The sequence below is a fragment of the Petromyzon marinus genome, chromosome 70 (genome assembly GCF_048934315.1).
Source record: "Petromyzon marinus isolate PM22_M1 ecotype Great Lakes invasive population chromosome 70, UKy_Petmar_22M1.pri1.0, whole genome shotgun sequence".
In the NCBI taxonomy this organism is placed as follows: Eukaryota; Metazoa; Chordata; class Hyperoartia; order Petromyzontiformes; family Petromyzontidae; genus Petromyzon; species Petromyzon marinus.
In genome coordinates this window covers 2,457,298-2,479,924 of record NC_133736.1, presented here as the reverse complement: position 1 = coordinate 2,479,924, position 22,627 = coordinate 2,457,298, and the positions used below count along the sequence as shown (strand labels likewise).

General features: G+C 49.4%; 1 protein-coding gene across 1 annotated transcript; it reads right to left on the bottom strand.

Moving 5' to 3' along the window:
- Window positions 1–292: 292 nt before the first annotated feature.
- LOC116957132 (olfactory receptor 51I2-like) lies at window positions 293–1,677 on the bottom strand. The gene is made up of 3 exons (XM_076055250.1): window positions 1,091–1,677; window positions 908–1,054; window positions 293–754 (listed from the first exon to the last, which is right to left on the bottom strand). Exons 1-3 carry the CDS (start codon window positions 1,664–1,666, stop codon window positions 293–295), a joined length of 1,185 nt encoding a protein of 394 aa, XP_075911365.1. The 5' UTR covers window positions 1,667–1,677.
- Between the last annotated feature and the right edge of the window lie 20,950 nt (window positions 1,678–22,627).

Here is a 22,627-nt window from a genome sequence, read left to right as displayed (position 1 = left end):
CAATGGGGAGCGGCCGCGCGGCGGTGCGTGGTAAACATCAGCGCTGGAAAGACAAAGGCAGCCAGCCAGGCATTAACCACCCCCCAACCCCGTCCTTCGTGTTTCGCTTCTGCCACTCGCTAATGGCGCTTGCCCCCACCAAAAAGTGCTCCCAGAGGCTGCACGGGGCGGACCTTTGCCTTCGTCCCCCCCCGTAACACATCCACCTCGCACGACAACATCACACACCCCCCCAACTCCCCCCACAACCCGCCCCCCCCACCCCACCCCACAACCCCCCCCCCATCCCCCGCTACCCATGCCCACCGCTCCCGGACCACGGCATCACCACCGGGGCGGCCCGCAGCCTCCTGCAGCGAGGGCCTCGCAGCCACGGTGGCCGCATGGAGGCGACGGCTCGCCTGATGGCGCCCGTGCGAAGGCCGTAGATGACGGGGTTGAGGGCCGGCGGCACGGCGTAGAAGACGCAGCCGAGTCCCTGGCGCACGGCGCCCGGGATGACCGCGGGCTTGTCCACGCGGTTGTAGAGGATGACGAAGACGACCGGCACGTAGAAGACGGCGAGCACGAGCAGGTGGGTCACGCAGGTGCGCAGGGCCTTGTCGCGGCCGCGGTCGAACGTCGCCGAGGGCGTCGAGATACCGCAGCAGCCGCGGCCGCGGCCGCCGCCGCCGCCGCCGCCGCGACCTCCGGCGCCACCGCTACCTCCAATACCGCCACCACCAGGACCACTGCCGCCGCCGCCGCCACTGCCGACGCAACCGCAACCACCACCACCACCACCACTAGCTCCAACACCACCACCACCACCGCCACCTCCGACACCACCACCACTTTGACCGCCTCGGCCGCCACTCCCTCCTCCGCCGCCGCCGCCGCCGCGGCCTCTCCGAGCGGCGACCGCCACCTCGTAGACGATGCTGCCGTAGGAGAAGGCGACGACGGCGAGCGACAGGCCCACGGTGAGGAGCGCCTCGACGACTCCGTACGCGTTGTTGGGGCGCCCGTCGACGCACGACATGGCCGTGAGCGCCGTGTTGTCGCAGTGCGCCGACTCCATCGTCGGCGCCGTCGCCGCCGTCGCCGCCGACGCCGACGCCGACGCCGACGCCGACGCCGACGCCGACGGCCGCATGCACTCGGGCAGCGCGAGCCGCCGAACCATCGCGCCGAGGGCCGCCAGCAGGACGAGGGCGGCCGCCGCGGCCGCCGCGTTCGCGGCGAGGGCCCGCCCGTTGGTCGCCGCCGCGTGGTAGCGCAGGGGCCTGCAGACGGCCGCGTAGCGGTCGAGGGCCATCGCCGAGAGCACGAAGCACTCGAGGGCGCGGTAGAAGTGGATGGCGAGCATCTGCGCGACGCACTCGCCCACCGTGATGAGGTTGGGCGCCGCCAGGTCGCGCATGATGCGCGGCAGCGTGGCGGAGCAGCCGACGACGTCGCTGATGGCCAGGTTTGCGAGCAGGATGAACATGGGCCTGTGGAGGCGCGGGTCGCGGTAGATGGCGGCGCACAGCAGCAGGTTGCCGACGAGCGCCACCGCGTAGAGGAGGAGGACGACGGTGAAGACGAGCGGCCGCGTGCCGGCCGGCTCTCGCAGCAGGCCGGCGATCACGATCAGCGTGCCGGGGCCGAACGACGACGACGATGACGATGAGTTCGACTCCATGCCCTTGGGAAGGGGAGGATGGCGTTGGGTGTGGCAGGGGGGGGGGGCTGGTTTTGGTGGGGGAGGGGAGGGAGAGGTGGAAGCGGCGTGGAGTGGAAAATGGTAGCTACAATTGCCTACACGTGGCCCGCTGTGTGACGTCATGAATCACGACTGACGTCATTGTCATCACCAATCGAGCGACCGTACATCAATCGACGATCTCCTGGAGCAATGGATCATTGCCCATAGACTAACGTTGCCCATAGACTCACATTGCACATAGACTAAAATTGCCCATAGACTCACATTGCTCATAGACTAACGTTGCCCATCGACTCACGTTGCCCATAGACTAACATTGCCCATAGACTAACGTTGCCCATCGACTCACGTTGCCCATAGACTAACATTGCCCATAGACTAACATTGCCCATTGACTCACATTGCCCATAGACAGCCATTGCCCATAGACTAACATTGCCCATAGACTTACATTACCCATAGACTAACATTGCCCATAGACTAACATTGCCTATAGACTAACATTGCCCATAGACTAACATTGTCCATAGACTAACATTGCCCATAGACTAACATTGCCCATAGACTAACATTGCCCATAGACTAACATTGTCCATAGACTAACATTGCCCATAGACTCACATTGCCCATAGACAACCATTGCCCATAGACAACCATTGTCCATAGACTAACATTGCCCATAGATTCACATTGCCCATAGACGCACATTACACATAGACTCACATTGCCCATAGACTCACATTGCCCATAGACTCACATTACCCATAGACTTACATTGCCCATAGACTAACATTGCCTGTAGACTCACATTGCCCATAGACTCACATTTCCCATAGACTCACATTACCCATAGCTTTACATTGCCCATAGACTAACATTGTCCATAGACTAACATTGCCCATAGACTCACATTTCCCATAGACTCACATTACCCATAGACTAACATTACCCATAGCTTCACATTGCCCATAGACTCACATTACCCATAGACTAACATTACCCATAGACTCACATTACCCATAGACTAACATTGTCCATAGACTAACATTGCCCATAGACTCACATTTCCCATAGACTCACATTGCCCATAGACTAATATTGCCCATAGACTCACATTACCCATAGACTCACATTACCCATAGACTAACATTGCCCATAGACTCACATTTCCCATAGACTCACATTGCCCATAGACTAACATTGCCCATAGACTCACATTACCCATAGCTTTACATTGCCCATAGACTCACATTGTCCATAGACTCACATTGTCCATAGACTCACATTACTCATAGACTAACATTGCCCATAGACTCACATTGTCCATAGACTAACATTGCCCATAGACTCACATTGCCCATAGACTAACATTGCCCATAGACTCACATTACTCATAGACTAACATTGCCCATAGACTCACATTGCCCATAGACTAACATTGCCCATAGACTCACATTACTCATAGACTAACATTGCCCATAGACTCACATTGTCCATAGACTCACATTGCCCATAGACTCACATTGTCCATAGACTCACATTGCCCATAGACTAACATTGCCCATAGACTCACATTACTCATAGACTAACATTGCCCATAGACTCACATTGTCCATAGACTCACATTACCCATAGACTCACATTACCCATAGACTCACATTGCTCATAGACTCACATTGTCCATAGACTCACATTGCCCATAGACTCACATTGTCCATAGACTCACATTGCCCATAGACTAACATTGCCCATAGACTCACATTACTCATAGACTAACATTGCCCATAGACTCACATTGTCCATAGACTCACATTACCCATAGACTCACATTACCCATAGCTTTACATTGCCCATAGACTCACATTGTCCATAGACTTACATTACTCATAGACTAACATTGCCCATAGACTAATATTGCCCATAGACTTACATTACCCATAGACTAACATTGCCCATAGACTCACATTGTCCATAGACTTACATTACTCATAGACTAACATTGCCCATAGACTAATATTGCCCATAGACTTACATTACCCATAGCTTTACATTGCCCATAGACTCACATTGTCCATAGACTCACATTGTCCATAGACTCACATTGTCCATAGACTCACATTGCCCATAGACTCACATTGTCCATAGACTCACATTGTCCATAGACTTACATTACTCATAGACTCACATTGCCCATAGACTCACATTACCCACAGCTTTACATTGCCCATAGACTAACATTGCCCATAGACTCACATTACCCATAGACTCACATTACCCATAGCTTTACATTGCCCATAGACTCACATTGTCCATAGACTTACATTACCCATAGCTTTACATTGCCCATAGACTCACATTACCCATAGACTTACATTACTCATAGTCTAACATTGTCTATATTCGTTCATTCGTTCAATGTCTTTCTTCAGTAAAAACTCATTCCCACTAAAGAGGGCATCGCAATACCTCACAGTATGAATTAAACGAAGGGAGTCCCCCTACTTATAAAAAAACAGGTCGCGTGTAAAAATAAGCGGCTGCTTCCTGATATTTAATAATCTTACGGAGTCTCCTGAACTGTCCGGTACTCGGAGACATTCTGGGGTGGCCGGCGTTAGAGCGTTCCACATCTTAAGGCACCGCACTCGAAAAGGCCCCCTATCTACTGCCGCCCAGTGTAGAATGACAAATTGTAGGTTGAGCTAGCAGGGCCTGGACCGAGGAACGCAAGGTTTCTATCTGTGAGACGTCTGGGTGGGCCAGACGGGACTGCAGGTACGGAGGACCAAGGCCGTTGTGAGCTTTTTAAGTCATTCCAGCTAACTTAAATTGCACGCGCTAGCTAAGTGGTGGCCAGTGCACATCACGGGGGATTTGTTTCAATAATAACTACTTATTCTTAGTTCTTTCGGTAAAGTCACGTTAAAGGGAAACAACAAAATAATAAAATATATATAAAACAATACAAAATAAATTTAAATTTATGCAAGCCAACACACCTGAAGACGACCGTTTGTGTTATGGTCGAAACGTCGTGAGAAATTTTTTATTGTTTTATATATATTTTATTATTTTGTTGTTTCCCTTCAACGTGACTTTACCGAAAGAACTAAGAATATGAATTACTGCAGTCACGAAAGCTTTAAATCAAAATTTAATAACTACTTGTAAGGCGCAATTCACTTAAGGATATCAGTGCGCCATGCACGAAGGTAGGAAATGTGAATGGCGCAAAATCCAGAGTCCACTTGGTCATACATGGAAGTGTAGGCCAGGCGAAACAGTTGACTTCTTAGAGAAGACCTAAACAAGAAGAACACCTTTTTTCCTCCTGATGACGATTGCTTGTGTTGCGATCGAAACGTCGCAGTGTTTTTTTTGCAAAAATGTTTGTTCTGCGTGACGTTACCGAAAGATCCAAAGAATGCGACCTAAGCAATGCGAGTGACCTCGCCCTGTCTGACCTCAGGTGGCAGGGGGCGTTCCGTAGTCTTGGCGCAGCGCACGCAAAGGCTCGGTCGCCCCCGGGTGTAGGGTCTAGCGCTCGGCACATGGAGCGGATGTGAATTAGTGGATCGTAGAGGTCAAAACGGCTAACAGCGTCCAGGCATGCGGACTCAAAGCATTTCTGTGATCCAGACGCGTTGACAAAGAGACGCGAACCGGTGTTTCGAGATCGCTAGCGGATAAGAGGGGGGGGGGGGGGGGGCGAGAGGGGGGGTGTCGCGGCCCTCGGATCACTCTACGGTGATAGAACCCCCGCTTTTGGCCACAGCTGCAACCTGATGATTGCATGGTCATGCTACGATCGGACAGCACACCCAGGTTCGTGCACCACTGTCGCAGGGAGAAGTCGTAACTCCATTAATCAATGGAGGGTCAAGCTCCTCCCGCTCCCCCCACCCCCCCGTCCCATCCTCGGCCGACTCTCTGACCCTACAATTGTCAGCTCTGCCTTGTCAGGATTCAGCTTTCGCCAGTGCTGCTGCTGCTGCTGCTGCGTCCACGCTGCCACCCTCTGGCCGGACGCCCCATCAAGCAGGCGAGCGCTGCATCTGGGTCACCTGAGATGGAGACATTGCATCCGGCGTACTGATGGCCCTGTAACCCATGCCTCCGGATGATAGATCCCGGCGGCCTAACTTAGACATTGAATTAAAGGGGAGATAACAGAGACCGACCCCTGAGGGACACCGTAAGGCTAGGGTCTAGCAGGGGGACACGTGGGGACCCAAGGCCGTCCGCTGGGTTTCCTGCCCTTCGGATAAGAACCAATCCACTGCGAGGCGGTGCCCCTGATTCCCGTCGGCGCCGCAATGAAACCCCCACGATCGATTGTATGAAAAGGCCGCCGGCAGGGTCCGACAAAGCAAGGGAGGAAATGCAGCCCCTGTCCGTCGCCACGAGGAGATCGTCTGCCACGCAAACCAAGGCGGGCTCCGTGCCACGATTGGTTCCTCAGGCCCGATTGAGCGAAGTGAAAAAAAAAAGCACCCGGCCTCAAGATACGACTCCAACTGGGAGGAGGCCGCCCCTTCTGTAATTAACCTTCCCTGAAAAAGGGAAAATTGCAGATTGGGCGATAGTCAGCCAGGATATCGATATCAAGTCCCGTCTTCTTTAGAAGTAGTCGTGCTCTAAGGCACGTTCCAGGGCTCCCGGGAACACTCCTCCTGTCGACTAATTCGGTCACCATAGGGATCACTGACTCAAAGGCCCCCTTAAGAAGCCAAGAGGGACAGGGATCTAAATCTCTCGTGGTCCATTTCATCCCCACAGTAATCTGGATGAGGCCTGCAGGCAGGACCGGAGGAGCCCTTGGGTCCAGGCTAGGATCAGGACTAATTGCAGGGCAGATGCAGTGAGGGACACAAGTATTTGATCCCCTGCTGATTTTGTACGTTTGCCCACTGACAAAGAAATGATCATCGGATCATTTTAATGGTCGGTTTATTTGAGCAGTGAGAGACAGAATAACAACAACAAAATCCAGAAAAACGCATGTCAAAAATGTTATAAATTGATTTGCATTTTCATGAGGGAATTACGTAGTTGACCCCCTCTCAATCAGAAAGATTTCTGGCTCCCAGGTGTCTTTAATATAAGGTAACGAGCTGAGATTAGGAGCACACTCTTAAAGGGAGTGCGCCTAATCTCAGCTTGTTACCTGTATAAAAGACACCTGTCTACAGAAGCAATCAATCAATCAGATTCCAAACTCTCCACCATGGCCAAGACCAAAGAGCTCTCCAAGGATGTCAGGGACAAGATTGTAAACCTACACAAGGCTGGAATGGGCTACAAGACCATTGCCAAGCAGCTTGGTGAGAAGGCGACAATAGTTGGTGCAATTATTCGCAAATGGAAGAAAAATAAAGAACTGTCAATCTCCCTCGGCCTGGGGCTCCATGCAAGATCTCACCTCGTGGAGTTGCAATGATCATGAGAACAACGAGGAATCAACCCAGAACTACACGGGAGGATCTTATCAATGATCTCAAGGCAGTTGGGACTATAGTCACCAAGAAAACAATTGGTACCACACTACGCTATGAAGGACTAAGATCCTGCAGCACCCGCAAGGTCCCTCTGCTCAAGAAAGCACATATACATGCCCGTCTGAAGTTTGCCAATGAACATCCGAATGATTCAGAGGACAACTGGGTGAAAGTGTTGTGGTCAGATGAGACCAAAATGGAGCTCTTTGGCATCAACTCAACTCGCCGTGTTTGGAGGAGGAATGCTGCCTATGACCCCAAGAACACCATCCCCACCGTCAAACATGGAGGTGGAAACATTATGCTTTGGGGGTGTTTTTTCTGCTAAGGGGACAGGACAACTTCACTGCATCAAAGGGACGATGGACGGGGCCATGTACCGTCAAATCGTGGGTGAGAACCTCCTTCCCTCAGCCAGGGCATTGAAAATGGGTCGTGGATGGGTTTTCCAGCATGACAATGACCCAAAACACACGGCCAAGGCAACAAAGGAGTGGCTCAAGAAGAAGCACATTAAGGTCCTGGATTAGCCTAGCCAGTCTCCAGATATTAATCCCATAGAAACTCTGTGGAGGGAGCTGAAGGTTCGAGTTGCCAAACGTCAGCCTCGAAACCTTAATGACTTGGAGAAGATCTGCAAAGAGGAGTGGGACAAAATCCCTCTGGAGATGTGTGCAAACCTGGTGGCCAACTACAAGAAACGTCTGACCTCTGTGATTGCCAACAAGGGTTTTGCCACCAAGTACTAAGTCATGTTTTGCAGAGGGGTTAAATACTTATTTCCCTCATTAAAATGCAAATCAATTGATAACATTTTTGACGTGCATATTTCTGGATTTTGTTGCTGTTATTCTGTCTCTCTCACTGTTCAAATAAACCTACCATTAAAATTATAGGCCTGACCATGTCTTTGTCAGTGGGCAAACGTACAAAATCAGCAGGGGATCAAATACTTTTTTCCCCTCACTGTACCCTCTTTAATGCGATCGATCTTACGTATCAAAAAACTGATGGAAATCCTTTGCAGGGCCCTCCGAAAGGAACAACTTTCATGGACGCACAGTCTGGGCGAATCGAATCGAACTGCTGACCATCCTGAACAGCTCGGCAAGCGCTGTTCCTTGCCGAGTCGATCATCACGACGGCGTATTTTTTTTTTTTACTTCGCCACGAAGATACCCCCCCCCCTCCCCCAAGTTGTACAGGGTACTTAATTTTTTTTTTAACACTTACATGGGACTGTCATTTTTTTATGCGATTAAAAGAACGGATAATACACCGTAACACGAGAACAAACGGATGTTTTCATTGCTTCGGTAAGAAGTGAAAGAGTCTCCCAATTCAGCATTTGACCTCCTTTGCCAGTACCAAAATGTAATAATAGGGTTTTTAAATTTCGATTTAAAGCTTTCGTGACTGCAATGATTCATCTTCTTTGGTTCTTTCGGTAAAGTCACCACCAGGTAGAATGAGAATAAAATAATAAATTGATAAAATAAAATAACACAATAATATTCTCACGACGTTTCGGCCACAACACAAGCGGCCTTCATCAGGTGAAGGGACGAGACTGTCTGGTAGGACAGCGCTGGAGTGAAAGAGCCACGTTCCGATCACGAGCTTTTGAGCCTCGACCCAATTGGTGCTCGACCAGATGGCGACAGAAAGCCGTCCCTTGGTGTGGACCAATCAGTTTCAAGGACAATGCATATATTATCATAGTATGTTTTTTGTTTGCATTTTGACTGCAGGTATTGTGGTTAAAGCAGTAACATAAATCCTTGTAATAAAAAAGGTTTCAGTTTTCTTGCCAGAAAAAAAGGGGAAAAACCCCTATTATTACGAGTCGCCCACACGTTCGCCATCGTTGTCAACACGTGGCCTGGAATCTTCTCCAGGTGATCTCCAGAGCACTGAGGCAGCAGCACATGTCACGTGGTTATTGTTGCAAATTCTCAGAAGTGTTGAATCACCCTTTAATTTCAGGGCCCTGAGGTCTATGGGATATAAGGTGGGGGGGGCGGGGGGGCTTGGTGCTTGTGGTACTTGAGCATGAAGAGGGCGACGAGGAGCGGGGTCATCGATAGCAGATCGGAGCACTGAATTATACTCATCAACCCTTTCATTGTCACAGTAAGAGGAAATGTGCTCGATAATTGAGGGTTTTTTTTCGGGTTAGACCGCGCAAATATGAATGTGTCGTTAAAGCCGCCACCACCCAACACAGCCAACAACACCGGTGCACGGTACTAGTATACTACACTATACACTGCTACACTATATACTACACTATTATACACTACTACACTATATACTACACTACTATACATTACACTATGCACGACTACACTATATACTACACTACTAAACACTACACTACTACGCTATATACTACACTACTATACACTACACTTTACACTATACATTACTACTCTATACACTACACTACTATACACTACACTACTATACACTACTATACTCTATACTACACTACTATACACTACACTCTACACGACACTATACACTACACACCTATACACTACTATACACTACACTACACACTACACTATACACTACACTACTATACACTATACTACTATACACAACTACTCTACACTATACACTACTATGAGCTACAACACTATACACTACACTATACAATACACTACCATTCACTACACTATACACTAAACTACTATACACTAAACTACTATACACTACACTATACACTACACTACTATACACTACACTACTATACACTACAATATACACTGCACGATTATACACTACACTATACACTACTACACTATAAACTACACTATTCATTATACTACTATACACTGCACGACTATAGACTACACTATACACTACACTACTATACACTACACTATACACTGCACGACTATACACTACACTATACACTACTACACTATACACTACACTATACATTATACTAATATACACTGCACGACTATACACTAGTGCTGTACTAGTAACCACTTGGAATGTTCAGTTCGTGGGACAAACCTTACTATTTGGCTGTGGTGGCAGAATTAACGACACATTAATATTTACACGATCTAAAACCCCTCTCCTCCCCCCCCCAAAAAAAAAACTACATTATGATTCGGTCGATAATTTGGCCGTGATTATTGGATGGGCCCTGAAAAATCTGAGTAAATCCCATTGAACCCATCATGGTATCCAAAAGGTTTGGAGCCAAACTATGGGATGGGTCAGCCGTCCGTGCGTTGAAAATCTCCCAGGACAACTGTCCGAGGGAATTCCAGGGACTAGGGAGATGATCAACTCAGACAGCTGAGACATTGCCCATAGACTCACATTGCCCATAGACTCACATTGCTCATAGACTAACATTTCCCATAGACTCACATTGCCCATAGACTCACATTGCCCATAGACTCACATTGCCCATAGACTCACATTGCCCATAAACTCAAATTGCCCATTGATTCACATTTTCCATAGACTAACATTGCCCATAGACTCACATTGCCCAAAGACTAACATTGCCCATAGACTAACATTGCCCATAGACTAACATTGCCCATAGACTAACATTACCCATAGACTAACATTGTCCATAGATTCACATTGCCCATAGACTCACATTACCCATAGACTCACATTGCCCAGAGACTCACATTGCCCATAGACTCACATTGCCCATAGACTCAAATTGCCCATTGATTCAGATTGCCCATAGACTAACATTGCCCATAGACTCACACTGCCCATAGACTAACATTGCCCATAGACTAACATTGCCCATAGACTAACACTGCCCATAGACTAAAATTGCCCATAGACTGACATTGCCCATAGACTCACATTGCCCATAGACTGACATTGCCCATAGACTCACATTGCCCATTGATTCACATTGCCCATAGACTAACATTGCCCATAGACTAACACTGCCCATAGACTAACATTGCCCATAGACTAACATTGCCCATAGACTAACATTGCCCATAGACTCACATTGCCCATAGACTCATATTGCCCATAGACTAACATTGCCCATAGACTAACATTGCCCATAGACTCACATTGCCCATAGACTAAACATTGCCCATAGACTAACATTGCCCATAGACTAACATTGCCCATAGACTCACATTGCCCATAGACTCATATTGCCCATAGACTAACATTGCCCATAGACTAACATTGCCCATAGACTAATATTGCCCATAGACTCACATTGCCCATAGACTCATATTGCCAATAGACTAACATTGCCCATAGACTCACATTGCCCATAGACTCACATTGCCCATAGACTAAACATTGCCCATAGACTAACATTGCCCATAGATTAACATTGCCCATAGACTAACATTGCCCATAGATTAACATTGCCCATAGACTAACATTGCCCATAGACTAACATTGCCCATAGATTAACATTGCCCATAGACTCACATTGCCCATAGACTAACATTGCCCATAGACTAACATTGCCCATAGACTAACATTGCCCATAGACTCACATTGCCCATAGACTAACATTGCCCATAGACTAACATTGCCCATAGACTAACATTGCCCATAGACTAACATTGCCCATAGACTAACATTGCCCATAGACTAACATTGCCCATAGACTAACATTTCCCATAGACTAACATTGCCCATAGACTAACATTACCCATAGACTAACATTGCCCATAGACTCACATTGTCCATAGATTCACATTGCCCATAGACTCACATCGCCCATAGACTCACATTGCCCATAGACTAACATCGCCCATAGACTCACATTGCCCATAGACTAATATTGCCCATAGACTAACATTGCCCATAGACTGACATTGCCCATAGACTCACATTGCCCATAGACTAACATTACCCATAGGTTCAGATTTCCCATAGACTCACATTGCCCATAGACTCACATTGCCCATAGACTCACATTGCCCATAGACTCACATTGCCCATAGACTAACATTGCCCATAGACTAACACTGCCCATAGACTAACATTGCCCATAGACTAACATTGCCCATAGACTAACATTGCCCATAGACTAACATTGCCCATAGACTAACATTGCCCATAGACTCACATTGCCCATAGACTAACATTGCCCATAGACTCACATTGCCCATAGACTCACATTGCCCATAGACTCACATTGCCCATAGACTCACATTGCCCATATACTAACATTACCCATAGACTAACATTGCCCATAGACTCACATTGCCCATAGACTAACATTGCCCATAGACTCACATTGCCCATAGACTAACATTGCCCATAGACTCACATTGCCCATAGACTCACATTGCCCATAGACTCGCATTGCCCATAGACTCGCATTGCTCATAGACTCGCATTGCCCATAGACTCACATTGCCCATAGACTCACATTGCCCATAGACTAACATTGCCCATAGACTCACATTGCCCATAGACTCACATTGCCCATAGACTCACATTGCCCATAGACTCACATTGCCCATAGACTCACATTGACCAAAGATTAACACTGCATATATACAAACACTGCCCAAAGATTCACAGTGCCAATATACTGAACTGCTTCACACAGTACGTAGCCAACCTTGCTATGTATGTTGAACTTCTTTCACACCGTACGTAGCCAACCGTGCTATGTGTGTGTGTTGAACTTCTTTCGCACCGTACGTACCTACGTGCGGGGTGTGTTGCCGGGAGGACCGTCGATGAGAAGGCCGACACGATCTGTGTGTGTGTGGGGGGGTGGTGCATCTCTATCCACGTCTGTTTTCGGTGCTAATGACCGTAGCGGCCAGTCGCTGACTCTGCGGGTGTCTTCGCAGGTGGAGCGTCGTTTGTTTATTCTCTGTTTGTGTCTGTGTGTGTGTGTGTCTGTGTGTGTATGTGTCTGTGTGTGTGTGTCTGTGTGTATGTGTGTGTGTGTCTGTGTGTGTGTCTGTGTGTGTATGTGTGTGTGTCTGTGTGTGTGTCTGTGTGTGTGTGTCTGTGTGTGTGTCTGTGTGTGTCTGTGTGTGTGTCTGTGTGTGTATGTGTCTGTGTGTGTATGTGTCAGTGTGTGTGTCTGTGTGTGTGTCAGTGTGTGTGTCAGTGTGTGTGTGTATATGTGTCTGTGTGTGTGTCTGTGTGTGTGTCTGTGTGTGTGTGTCAATGTGTATGTCTGTGTGTGTGTCTGTGTGTCTCTGTGTGTGTCTGTGTGTCTGTGTGTGTGTCTGTGCGTGTGTGTCAGTGTGTGTCAGTGTGTGTGTCTGTGTGTCTGTGTCCGTCTGTGTGTCTGTGTGTGTGTGTATGTCTCTGTGTGTGTGTCTGTGTGTGTGTGTCTGTGTGTGTCAGTGTGTGTGTCTGTGTGTCTGTGTCCGTCTGTGTGTCTGTGTGTGTATGTCTCTGTGTGTGTGTCTGTGTGTGTGTGTCTGTGCGCGTTGGGGGGAGCGGTGGCGCAGCGGTTAGCGAGTTCGCGCCAACGAAACCCCCCGGGCGAACCCGAGGTTCGATTCCCCTCTCACGGTCGGTCACCTGGAACCATCGCTGGGCCTCCCCTAGTTCGACTCAGCCTCGAATAATGAGTTGCCTAGAGGCGGTGTTGGAGCAAACGTCGCAATGGGGGGGAGAGACAAAGGCGGCCGGGCGTGGCGCTGGCCACCCACCCCCCTCGTGTGCCACAGTGCCGGTAGCCTTCGTAGGTGCTGCTGCTGCTACTCGCTAACAGTACTTGCCCCGACGCTCTGTTACAGGCTACACGGGGGATCTTTGTCTTTGTGGTGTTTGCTCTGCACGGCCAGCCGGATCCTCCCGCCCGCCCCCACCAGGTTACTCATTTGAGGCTGAGCCGACCTAGGGGAGGCCCAGGACCGGTTTAGATAATCGTCGCTGATTTTGTCCGTGAGCGGGATTCGAACCCGGGTCGCAGAGTCGCGTATCGCGGAGCAGCGCTAATCCGGCTTCAAACAAAGACAAAGCTACCCGGGCGATCTGTCGGGGCAAGTGCTACCACCACCACGACCACCACGCGCGTTACACGTGGGTGGGGGGGTTGGTGGGGGGGTTGGTGGGGGGGGACGTTGGTGGGGGGTGGGAGGTTGGTGGGGGGGGGGGTTGGTGGGGGGGGGTCACCTCGGGAAACCCCTCGAGGGGAGATCCCGGCTTGAACCGGGACTATCTCTCTGTTCCGCTGTTGACAAAGCCGCTCGTCTTAGCGGAGCGGTTTGAGCCGGAGCCACCCAGCTCATCAGCAGTGCGGTGTGCTGCCGCTATTCTAGAGACAGGCGACATCCACCCCGCTCATCAGCAGTGTTGTGTGCAGCAGCTATTCTAGAGACAGGTGACATCCACCCCGCTCATCAGCAGTGTTGTGTGCAGCTGCTATTCTAGAGACAGGCGACATCCACCCCGCTCATCAGCAGTGTTGTGTGCAGCCGTTATTCTAGAGACAGGCGACATCCACCCCGCTCATCAGCAGTGTTGTGTGCAGCAGCTATTCTAGAGACAGGTGACATCCACACCGCTCATCAGCAGTGTTGTTGTGCAGCTGCTATTCTAGAGACAGGCGACATCGACCCCGCTCATCAGCAGTGTTCTGTGCAGCCGGTATTCTAGAGACAGGCGACATCCACACCGCTCATCAGCAGTGTTGTGTGCAGCTGCTTTTCTAGAGACAGGCGAAATCCATCCAGCTCATCAGCAGTGTTGTGTGCAGCCGCTATTCTAGAGACAGGCGACATCCACACCGCTCATCAGCAGTGTGCTGTACAGCCGGTATTCTAGAGACAGGCGACATCCACCCCGCTCATCAGCAGTGTGGTGTACAGCCACTATTCTAGAGACAGGCGACATCCACCCCGCTCATCAGCAGTGTTGTGTGCAGCTGCTTTTCTAGAGACAGGCGACATCCACCCCGCTCATCAGCAGTGTTGTGTGGAGCCACTATTCTAGAGACAGGCGACATCCACCCCGCTCATCAGCAGTGTTGTGTGGAGCCGCTATACTAGCGACAGGCGACATCCACCCCGCTCATCAGCAGTGTTGTGTGCCGCTGCTATTCTAGAGACACGCGACATCCACACCGCTCATCAGCAGTGTGGTGAAGCCGCTATTCTAGAGACAGGCGACATCCACACCGCTCATCAGCAGTGTGGTGAAGCCGCTATTCTAGAGGCAGACGACATCCACCCCGCTCATCAGCAGTGCTGTGTGTAGCCGCTATTCTAGAGACAGGCGACATCCACACTGCTCATCAGCAGTGTTGTGTGCAGCCGATATTCTAGAGACAGGCGACATCCACACCGCTCATCAGCAGTGTTCTGTGCAGCCGGAATTCTAGAGACAGGCGACATCCACTCCGCTCATCAGCAATGTGGTGTACAGCCGCTATTATAGAGACACGCGACATCCACCCCGCTCATCAGCAGTGCTGTGTGCAGCCGCTATTCTAGAGACAGGCGACATCCACCCCGCTCATCAGCAGTGTTGTTTGCAGTCGCTATTCTAGAGACAGGCGACATTCTCCCTGCTCATCAGCAGTGTGGTGAAGCCGCTATTCTAGAGACAAACGCATCCATCCCGCTCATCAGCACCGGGCACTGCTCATGCTGACGATGATCGTGTTGGTGGTGCTGATGTTGCTGACGATGGTATCGCTGATGGTGCTGATGATGATGATGCTGATGATGCTCGTGATGTTCAAGCTGATGATGATGAGAATGGTGCTGCTGCTGATGATGATGATGAGTCATTGGAGGTCTAATCTTTAGAACTGCATGTTGTTGTTGATGTGTTTAGGTTGTTGTTCTTCTTCCTACACCTCCGATTAGCACGGTTGGCTACGTACGGTGCGAAAGAAGTTCAACACACACACAGAGCACGGTTGGCTACGTACGGTGCAAAAGAAGTTCAACGTTCATATCAACAGTGTGCCGAAACATGCGACGAGAAAAGTCCCCCGTCATAGGAACGTGGAATTCCCCCAAATTGGTCTCGGAAACCCGCTTGCAGGAGGCTCCTGCCCGCATATTCACCGTCACTGTCCCAAAAAAAGTCTGGCTTGCACACATCAGCTGACGCCACGGCATTTTGCTGCAGACGGGTTCAACATTGCCCATAGGCGTCTAACATTGCCCATAGACTAACATTGCCCATAGACTAACATTGCCCATAGACTAACATTGCCCAAAGACTAACATTGCCTGTAGACTCACATTGCCCATAGACTAACATTGCCCATAGGCGTCTAACATTGCCCATAGACTCACATAGCCCAGAGACGTCCACCGTTGCCTATAGACTCACATTGCCTGTAGACTCACATTGCCCATAGATGCCTAACATTGCCCATGGACTAACATTGCCCATAGACTAACATTGGCCATAGACTAACATTGTCCATAGACTCACATTGCGCATAGGCGTCTAACATTGCCCATAGACTCACATTGCCCATAGACTCACATTGCCCATAGACTAACATTGCCTATAGACTCACATTGCCCATAGACTCACATTTCCCATAGACTCACATTGCCCATAGACTAACATTGTCCATAGACTCACATTGCCCATAGGCGTCTAACATTGCCCATAGACTCACATTGCCCATAGACTCACATTGCCCATAGACTCACATTGCCCATAGACTAACATTGCCCATAGACTAACATTGTCCATAGACTCACATTGCGCATAGGCGTCTAACATTGCCCATAGACTCACATTGCCCATAGACTCACATTGCCCATAGACTAACATTGCCCATAGACTCACATTGCCCATAGACTCACATTTCCCATAGACTCACATTGCCCATAGACTAACATTGTCCATAGACTCACATTGCCCATAGGCGTCTAACATTGCCCATAGACTCACATTGCCCATAGACTCACATTGCCCATAGACTCACATTGCCCATAGACTCACATTGCCTATAGACTCACATTGCCCACAGACTCACATTGCCCATAGACTCACATTGCCCATAGACTCACATTGCCCATAGACTAACATTGCCCATATACTCACATTGCCCACAGACTAACATTGCCCATAGACTCACATTGCCCATAGACTCACATTGCCCATAGACTCACATTGCCCACAGACTCACATTGCCCATAGACTCACATTGCCCATAGACTCACATTGCCCATAGACTAACATTGCCCATAGACTAACATTGCCCATAGACTCACAATGACCATAGACACACATTGTCCATAGAGTAACATTGCCCATAGATTAACATTGCCCATAGCCTCACATTGCCCATAGACTAACAATTCCCATTGACTAACATTGCCCATAGACACACATTGCCCATAGATTCACATTGCCCATAGACTCACATTGCCCATAGACTCACATTTCCCATTGACTAACATTGCCCATAGACTAACATTGCCCATAGACTAACATTGCCCATAGACTAACATTGCCTGTAGACTCACATTGCCCATAGACTAACATTGCCCATAGGCGTCTAACATTACCCATAGACTCACATAGCCCAGAGACGTCCACCGTTGCCTATAGACTCACATTGCCTGTAGACTCACATTGCCCATAGATGCCTAACATTGCCCATAGACTAACATTGCCCATAGACTAACATTGGCCATAGACTAACATTGTCCATAGACTCACATTGCGCATAGGCGTCTAACATTGCCCATAGACTCACATTGCCCATAGACTCACATTGCCCATAGACTAACATTGCCCATAGACTCACATTGCCCATAGACTCACATTTCCCATAGACTCACATTGCCCATAGACTCACATTGCCCATAGACTAACATTGCCCATAGACTAACATTGTCCATAGACTCACATTGCGCATAGGCGTCTAACATTGCCCATAGACTCACATTGCCCATAGACTCACATTGCCCATAGACTAACATTGCCCATAGACTCACATTGCCCATAGACTCACATTTCCCATAGACTCACATTGCCCATAGACTAACATTGTCCATAGACTCACATTGCCCATAGGCGTCTAACATTGCCCATAGACTCACATTGCCCATAGACTCACATTGCCCATAGACTCACATTGCCCATAGACTCACATTGCCCATAGACTCACATTGCCCACAGACTCACATTGCCCATAGACTCACATTGCCCATAGACTCACATTGCCCATAGACTAACATTGCCCATATACTCACATTGCCCACAGACTAACATTGCCCATAGACTCACATTGCCCATAGACTCACATTGCCCATAGACTCACATTGCCCACAGACTCACATTGCCCATAGACTCACATTGCCCATAGACTCACATTGCCCATAGACTAACATTGCCCATAGACTAACATTGCCCATAGACTCACAATGACCATAGACACACATTGTCCATAGACTAACATTGCCCATAGATTAACATTGCCCATAGCCTCACATTGCCCATAGACTAACAATTCCCATTGACTAACATTGCCCATAGACACACATTGCCCATAGATTCACATTGCCCATAGACTCACATTGCCCATAGACTCACATTTCCCATTGACTAACATTGCCCATAGACACACATTGCCCATAGATTCACATTGCCCATAGACTCACATTGCCCATAGACGTCTAACATTGCCCATAGACTCACATTATCCATTGACTACCAGAGGTTGTGTAGAACAGAGACAGAGGTTGTTTGGAACATAGAGGCAGAGGTTGTGTGGAACAGAGAGACAGAGCTTGTATAGAAGAGCCGCACTAATGTTGCGTGCAAGATAAAACAGAGAGCGACACGTTGACTGGAACAGGCAGAAAGACAACGGTTCATATTATAGAAAGGCAAAGGTTGTGTGGAACAGAGAGACAAAGGTTGATGTAATGGAGAGGAACAGGTTGTGTGGAACAGAGAGACAGAAGTCGACTGGAACATAGAGAAAAATGATAATGTAATGGAGAGGGGAAGGTTGCGTGGAACAGAGAGACACAAGTTGACTATAACAGAGAGAGAGAGAGAGACACACACACAAGAGACAGCAGTTGCGTGCAACGGAGAGAAATGTCTCACCATGGACCAGCAACAGCTGTGGCAGCAACAGAATGACAAAGCTTGTTCAGAACAGAGAAACACAAGTTGTGTCTGGAACAGAGAGACACAAGTTGTGTGTGGAACAGAGAGACATTAAGTTGCGTGTGAAACAGAGACACAAGTTGACTGGAACATAGAAACAAAGGTTGATGTAGTGGAGAGTCAGGTTGCTTGGAACAGAGTGACAGAATTTGACTGGAACAGAGAAACAACGGTTGGTATAAGAGATAGGGAAAGGTTGTGTGGAACAGAGAGACATTAAGTCGCGTGTGGAACAGAGATACAAGTTGGCTGGAACATAGAGACAAAGGTTGATGTAGCAGAGAGTCACAGGTTGCGTGGAACAGAGTGACAGAATTTGACTGGAACAGAGAGACAACGGTTGGTGTAATGGAGAGGGAAAGGTTGTTTGGAAGAGAGAGACATTAAGTCGTGTGTGGAACAAAGACACAAGTTTACTGGAACATAGAGACAACGGTTGCTGTAATTGAGAGGCACAGGTTGTGTAGAACAGAGAGACACAAGTTGACTGGAATATAGAGACAACAGTTGATGTAAGAGACAGAGAAAGGTTGCGTGGAACAGAGTGACATTAAGTTGTGTGTGGAACAGATAGACACAAGTTGACCGGAACATAGAGACAACAGTTGATGTAAGAGACAGGGAAAGGTTGCGTGGAACAGAGTGACATTAAGTTGTGTGTGGAACAAAGACACAAGTTGACTGGAACATAGAGACAACGGTTGCTGTAATGGAGAGGCAAAGGTTGCGTGGAACAGAGGGACAGAAGTTGACCGGAACAGAGAGACAAAAGTTGATGTAATGGAGAGGGAAAGGTTGCGTGGACCAGAGGGACACAAGTTGACTTGAACAGAGAGACACACACACACACATCGTGTAGAACAAAAGAGACGGCGTTTTGCGGTGCGACGGAGAGAATTGTCTCACCGTGGACCAGCAACAGCTGTGGCAGCAACAGAAGGGCAAAGCTTGTTCGGAACAGAGAGACATTAAGTTGCGTGTGGAACAGAGACACAAGTTGACTGGAACATAGAGACAAAGGTTGATGTAGTGGAGAGGCAAAAGTTGTGTGGAACAGAGAGACACAAGTTGACTGGAACAGAGAGACAAAAGTTGATGTAATGGAGAGGGAAAGGTTGCGTGGACCAGAGGGACACAAGTTGACTTGAACAGAGAGACACACACACACATCGTGTAGAACAAAAGAGACGGCGTTTTGCGGTGCGACGGAGAGAAGTGTCTCACCGTGGACCAGCAACAGCTGTGGCAGCAACAGAATGGCAAAGCTTGTTCGGAACAGATTGACACAATTTGTGTGTGGAACGGAGAGACACAAGTTGACTGGAACACAGAGACAAAGGTTGATGTAGTGGAGAGTCACAGGTTGCGTGGAACAGAGAGACACAAGTTGACTGGAACATAGAAACAAAGGTTGATGTAGTGGAGAGTCACAGGTTGCGTGGAACAGAGAGACATTAAGTCGCGTGTGGAACAGAGAGACACAAGTTGACTGGAACATAGAGACAAAGCTTGCTGTAACGGAGAGGGAAAGGTTGCGTGGAACAGAGGGTCTCACCACGGACCAGCAACAGCTGTGGCAGCAGAAGCAGCAGCAGCAGCATTAGCAGGAAGAGACGCCGTCTTATAAGCGCCCCCCTTCCCATTCTACAACAAACACACCCGTTTGGGGGCTCTGGACCCTTGGGCGGGGGGAAGGGGTTGGGGTGAGGGGTGGGGGTGAGGGGTGAGGGGTGGGGGTGAGGAATGGGTGTGTGTGTGATGGGGGGGAGGGGGGGGAGCGGTGGTGCAGCGGTTAGCGCGCTGCGCTATGAACCCCGTCGAGCCGAGGAATTCGATTCACGTTCATGGGGCCGACGAGGCGACCAGGTGACGACTACCTGAACCCGGTCCTGGGACTCCCCTAGGTCGACTCGGTCTCAAACGCGTTGCTGGTGCGGTGGTGCAGTAGACATCGTCACTAGGGGAGACAAAGGCGGCCGGGCGTGGTGGTGCTGAACACCCCCCCCCCCCCCCCCACCTCGTGTGCCACAGCGCCGGCCTTCATAGGTTCTGCAGGTTCTCCTCGCTACTACTAACAGCACTTGCCCCAGCAGTCTGTTAGAAGCTACACGGGGGATCTTTGTCTGTGTATAGGCGCTGCTGCTACTTGCTACTAACAGCACTTGCCCCGACAGTCTGCTAGAGGCTGCACGGGGGATCTTTGTCTGTGTATAAGCGCTGATGCTACTCGCTACTAACAGCACTTGCCCCAGCAGTCTGTTAGAGGCTACACGGGGGATCTTTGTCTATGTATAGGCGCTGCTGCTACTCGAAACTGACAGCACTTGCCCCAACAGTCTGCTAGAGGCTGCACGGGGGATCTTTGTCTGTGTATAGGAGCTGCTGCTACTCGCTACTAACAACACTTGCCCCGACAGTCTGTTAGAGGCTACACGGGGGATCTTTGTCTGTGTATAGGCGCTGCTGCTACTCGTTACTAATAGCATTTGCCCGGACAGTCTGCTAGAGGCTGCACGGGGGATCTTTGTCTGTGTATATGCGCTGATGCTACTCGCTACTAACATCACTTGCCCCAGCAGTCTGTTAGAGGCTACACGGGGGATCTTTGTCTGTGTATAGGCTCTGCTGCTACTCGCTACTAACAGCACTTGCCCCAACAGTCTGTTAGAGGCTACACGGGGGATCTTTGTCTGTGTATAGGCGCTGCTGCTACTCGCTACGAACAGCGCTTGCCCCTGCAGTCTGTTAGAGGCTACACGGGGGATCTTTGTCTGTGTATAGGCGCTGCTGCTACTCGCTACGAACAGCGCTTGCCCCTGCAGACTGTTAGAGGCTACACGGGGGATCTTTGTCTGTGTATAGGCGCTGCTGCTACCCGCTACTGACAGCACTTGCCCCTACAGTCTGTTAGAGGCTACACGGGGGATCTTTGTCTGTGTATAGGCGCTGCTGCTACTCGCTACGAACAGCACTTGCCCTAGCAGTCTGTTAGAGGCTACACGGGGGATCTTTGTCTGTGTATAGGCGCTGCTGCTTCTCGCTACTAACAGCACTTGCCCCTACAGCCTGTTAGAGGCTACACGGGGGATCTTTGTCTGTGTATAGACGCTGCTGCTACTCGCTACGAACAGCACTTGCCCCAGTAGTCTGTTAGAGGCTACACGGGGGATCTTTGTGTATAGGTGCTGCTACTCGCTACTGACAGCACTTGCCCCGACAGTCTGTTAGAGGCTATCCGAGGTGGCCCGGTCTTTGAGATGAATTGCGTGAGCACACGCGTGCGTGTGCGTGTGTGTGATCGGTTGCGTTATTTGTGCGCTTGAATGGTTGCTTGTGT

Excerpts from the sequence above, each read along its gene's own strand:
- LOC116957132 (XM_076055250.1), bottom strand. The coding sequence starts at position 1,666 with ATGGAGTCGAACTCATCGTCATCGTCGTCGTCGTTCGGCCCCGGCACG. Across the intron at positions 1,055-1,090 it reads CGTCGGCGTCGGCGTCGGCG|TCGGCGCACTGCGACAACAC; the intron begins TCGGCGGCGACG and ends CCGACGATGGAG. Across the intron at positions 755-907 it reads ACGGCAGCATCGTCTACGAG|GGCAGTGGCGGCGGCGGCGG; the intron begins GTGGCGGTCGCC and ends TGCGGTTGCGTC.